This window comes from Corvus brachyrhynchos, unplaced genomic scaffold, assembly GCF_000691975.1.
Source record: "Corvus brachyrhynchos isolate BGI_N302 unplaced genomic scaffold, ASM69197v1 scaffold309, whole genome shotgun sequence".
Lineage (NCBI taxonomy): Eukaryota > Metazoa > Chordata > Aves > Passeriformes > Corvidae > Corvus > Corvus brachyrhynchos.
In genome coordinates, this window is record NW_008240227.1 from 92,012 (window position 1) to 96,887 (window position 4,876).

General features: G+C 57.4%; 1 protein-coding gene across 1 annotated transcript in view; it reads right to left on the reverse strand.

The window, feature by feature from the left end:
• STRA6 (stimulated by retinoic acid 6) overlaps window positions 1-4,565 on the reverse strand; it is a 17,941-nt gene extending 13,376 nt beyond the window's left edge. The window contains exons 1-3 of the mRNA XM_017745145.1: window positions 4,321-4,565; window positions 2,023-2,105; window positions 1,082-1,248 (exon numbers count right to left, since the gene is read on the reverse strand). Coding sequence (XP_017600634.1) covers window positions 1,082-1,248; window positions 2,023-2,105; window positions 4,321-4,445 — 375 coding nt within the window. The 5' untranslated portion in view covers window positions 4,446-4,565. The remainder of the gene's footprint in view (window positions 1-1,081; window positions 1,249-2,022; window positions 2,106-4,320) is intronic.
• Window positions 4,566-4,876: the final 311 nt, after the last annotated feature.

Genomic DNA, 4,876 nt, shown 5'->3' on the forward strand with positions numbered 1-4,876 from the left:
ACCGGCGGGAGACACGGAGGGACACGGGGTCACTGCCACCAGCCCAGGGACACGTGGTCACTGCACCGGCCGGGGGACATGGAGGGACACGGGGTCACTGCCACCAGCCCAGGGGACACGGAGTCACTGCCACCACCCCGGGGGACACAGGGTCAATGCCACCACCTCAGCGGACACAGGGTCATTGCCACCACCCCAGCCAGGGGACACCTCTGGGAGGTGACAAGGGAGCCACACCCCAGGGCCACTCCAGGGAGGTGACACCACCTCAGGGCCACCTCCAGGATGGGCTGAGGACACCTCAGGGCCACTCCAGGAAGCCACAACACCTCAGGGCCACCTCCAGGAAGCTGTGACATCTCAGGGCCACCTCCAGGAGGTGACACCACCTCAGGGCCACTCCAGGATGGGCTGAGGACACCTCAGGGCCACTCCAGGAGGTGACAACACCTCAGGGCCACCTCCAGGATGGGCTGAGAACACCTCACGGCCACCTCAAGGGAGAAGGGTGGCGGCGAATGATGAATTGCTGGGAATTCCGAGGCCCTTTTTTCCCCAGGGATGGGGAGGAGGTACCTGAGCAATCCCGGGACGCCGTTGCAGCAGCTGCGGTGGAGACGGCGGCGCTTCACCAGGAAGGACAAGGCCAGCAGGAACACCTCACGGCCACTTCAAGGGATCCCTGACACCTCAGGGCCACCTCCAGGAAGCCACGAGACCTCAGGACCGTTCCAGGAGGTGACACCACCTCAGGGCCACCTCCAGAAGGTGACAACACCTCAGGGCCACCTCCAGAAGGTGACAACACCTCAGGGCCACCTCCAGGATGGGCTGAGGACACCTCAGGGCCACCTCAGGAAGCCACAACACCTCAGGGCCACCTCCAGGAAGCTGTGACATCTCAGGGCCACCATCCCAGAAGGTGACAACACCTCAGGGCCACCTCCAGAAGGTGACACCACCTCAGGGCCACCCCAGAAGGTGACAACACCTCAGGGCCACCTCAGGACCACTCAGAGAAGCCACCTTCCTTCCCTGCGGGCCACCTCGCTGTCCCTCACCCACCCTCGGGGCCGCTCACCTTGGGCGACTGGGGACACTCGACCTTCTGCCACACGTGCACCAGGCAGTGTCCCCAGGCCAGCAGGGACCCGGCCAGGTAGCCCAGGCGGTGGCGGCTGGTGGCGCAGGCGAGCAGGGGGAAGTAGAAGGCCGGATAATAGAGCAGCGCCAGGATCTTCCAGTACTCTGGGAAAATGGGAAGAAGGGAGGGATGAGCTCGGGGCGAATAGTGGGAATTCCAATGGAGGCACCAATTCCATGGAAAAGGGGTCCTGGGAGTGGTGGGAACTCCATGGAGACACCAATTCCATTGAAAAGAGGTCCTGGGATGGATGGGAATAGTGGGAATTCCAATGGAGGCACCAATTCCATGGAAAAGGGGTCCTGGGAGTGGTGGGAACTCCATGGAGACACCAATTCCATTGAAAAGAGGTCCTGGGATGGATGGGAATAGTGGGAATTCCAATGGAGACACCAATTCCATGGAAAAGGGGTCCTGGGATGGATGGGAACTCCATGGAGACACCAATTCCATGGAAAAGGGGTTCTGGAATGGTGGGAACTCCATGGAGGCCCAAATTCCATGGAAAAGGGGTCCTGGGATGGGTGGGAACTCCATGGAGACACCAATTCCATGGAAAAGGGGTCCTGGGATGGATGGGAATGGTGGGAATTCCATGGAGACACCAATTCCATGGAAAAGGGGTCCTGGAATGGTGGGAATCCCATGGAGGCCCAAATTCCATGGAAAAGGGGTCCTGGGATGGATGGGAATGGTGGGAATCCCATGGAGACACCAATTCCATGGAAAAGAGATCAATAAATCCATGGAAAAGAGCTCCAGGGCGTGCCGGGAGCGATTTGGGAGGAATTTTGGATTTATCCCTGAAAACTCGGGATTTTTTGGGGGGGGAATGGTCCAAAAGTTGGGATGGGAGAGGGGAATTTTGGGTTGGATACTCACGGAAATGGGAGCCATGCAGGTGTGGTACATCCGGGGGGAAACAGTGGGATGGCACTCCGGGATAACGCCGGGAAAAAGGCTGGAAAAGGGGGGAAATCCCAAATTTGGGTGGGTTTGAGGTGGAAAGGGATGGGGAAAATGATGGAAAATGATGGAAAATGGGGGAAATCCCGAATTTGGGTGGGTTTGAGGTGAAAAGGGTGGGAAAATTGAGGGGAAAATCCCATATTTGGGTGGGTTTGAGGTGAAAAATGATGGAGAATGGGGGAAATCCCATATTTGGGATGGTTTGAGGTGAAAAGGGTGGGGAAAATGGTGGGAAATGGGGAAAATCCCAAATTTGGGTGGGTTTGAGGTGAAAAGGGTGGGAAAAATGGTGGGAAATGGGGAAAATCCCACCACCCACCACGGTGTGTTTGAGGTGGAAAAGGGATGGGGAAATGAGGGAAAATGGGGAAAATCCTGAATTTGGGTGGGTTTGAGGTGAAAAGGGTGGGAAAAATGGGGAAAATGATGGGAAATGGGGAAAATCCCGAATTTGGGTGGGTTTGAGGTGAAAAGGGTGGGAAAAATGGAGAAAATGATGGGAAATGGGGAAAATCCTGAATTTGGGTGGGTTTGAGGAGAAAAAGGATGGGGAAAATGGTGGGAAATGGGGAAAATCGAGGAGTAAAAGGAGGGGGAAAATGGTGGGAAATGGGGAAAATCCTGAATTTGGGTGGGTTTGAGGTGAAAAGGGTGGGAAAATTGAGGGGAAAATCCCATATTTGGGTGGGTTTGAGGTGAAAAATGATGGAGAATGGGGGAAATCCCATATTTGGGATGGTTTGAGGTGAAAAGGGTGGGGAAAATGGTGGGAAATGGGGAAAATCCCAAATTTGGGTGGGTTTGAGGTGAAAAAGGGTGGGAAAATGATGGAAAATGGGGAAATCCCGTATTTGGGATGGTTTGAGGTGGAAAAGGGTGGGAAAATGATGGAAAATGGTGGAAAATGGGGAAAATCCCATATTTGGGTGGGTTTGAGGAGAAAAAGGATGGGAAATGGGGAAAATCCCATATTTAGGTGGGTTTGAGGTGGAAAGGGCTGGGGAAAATGAGGGAAAATTGAGGGAAAATGGGGAAAATCCCATATTTGGGATGTTTTAAGCCGGAAAAGAATGGGGAAAATAGTGGATCCCATAAATCACATGGAATCCTTGGGAATTCCTTGGGCAGTTGATCCCAAAAGCTGTGGGGTCCCACGGGGATGGGATGGGCAAGGAGATCCCAAAGTTTCTTCGGGGAAGGTTTGGGATGAGGAGAATTCCCTTGGGATGGGATCATCTCCCGCTTCTCTTTAGGATTGTCGGGGGTGGGAGCGGATTTTCCCAACGGGAATTCCACGAATTGGATATTTTGGGAATTGGGGGAAAAGGGAGGGGGATCTGTGGGGATTCCCGCTGCGGGATCCATCTCGGCCCCGAAAAAACCCCGGATTGCCAGAGGGGCCAAAAACCGGGAATAAATCAGGGAATGACGGGGACAGGGAAGAGGAACGGAGCCGGGACAGGGGGACCCTTGGGGACACCTGGGGACATTTGGGGTTACTTGGGGAGATTTGGGGTCACTCGGGGTCTCTTGGGGTCATTCAGGGACACTCGGGAACAGTCAGGGACATTTGGGGACCCTCGGGGGTCCTTGGGGACACTCGGGGTCACTCGGGAATACTCAGGGACCCTTGGGGACACTCGGGGGACACTTGGGGACACTCGGCGACATTTGGGGTCACTTGGGGACCCTTGGGGACATTTGGGGACCTTCAGAGACCCTTGGGGGCACTGGGGGACATTTTGGGACATTCAGGGACACTGGGGGACCCTTGGGGACACTGGGGGAATTTGGGGACATTTGAGGACCCTCGAGGACCCTCAGGGTCACTCGGGGACACTCAGGGACACTCGAGGACCCTTGGGGACATTCGGAGACACTCGGGGACACTCGGGAACACTCGGGGACACCCGGGGACATTCGGGGTCACTCGGGGGACACTCGGGGACACTCGGGGACAGTCAGAGACACTCGGGGACACTCGGGAACACTCGGGGACACCCGGGGACATTCGGGGTCACTCGGGGGACACTCGGGGACACTCGGGGTCACTCGGAGACCCTTGGGGACCCTCGGGGACAGTCAGAGACATTCGGGGACACTCGGGGACACTCGGGAACACTCGGGGACACCCGGGGACATTCGGGGTCACTCGGGGGACACTCGGGAACATTCGGGGGCACTCGGGAACACTCGGGGTCACTCACTCGTCGCTGGGCGCGGCGGACTCCGTGGATTCGTAGATGTACCAGTCGGATCCCAGGTCCTCATCCAGGAAAATTCCCGGATCCAAGGGGAAATCCCGAATCCCGGCGGAGCCGTTGGACGCCATGGCCGCCCCCTCCTCCTCCTCTTCCTCCTCTTCCTCCTCCTTCGCTCCCTGGAAAAGTGGGAGAGACTCGTGGGATTTGGGAAAAGCGGGATGGAGGCGCCGATCCCGCAGGTTTGGATCCCAAACATCCCAAGGATTTGGGGACGGGCTGGAGCCGCGCTGTCCCCAAAGTGCCACCAGCGCCCGTCCCCGCGCGGATCCAAGGGAAGGACGGTTTGTCCCGGCGCTCCCGATCCCGAGAATCCCGGGATGAGTTTGGAAGCGGGATAACCCCCACCCCAAAAATGACCCCAAACTGTCCCCAAATGCCACCAGAGGGGTTGGGGGCCCCCCGCGAGCCCCAGGGACACCCCGGGACTTGGGGACACCTCGGGAACGACTTGGGGACACCCGGGAGCAGCCCCGGGGACACTCCCGGGCTTGGGGACACC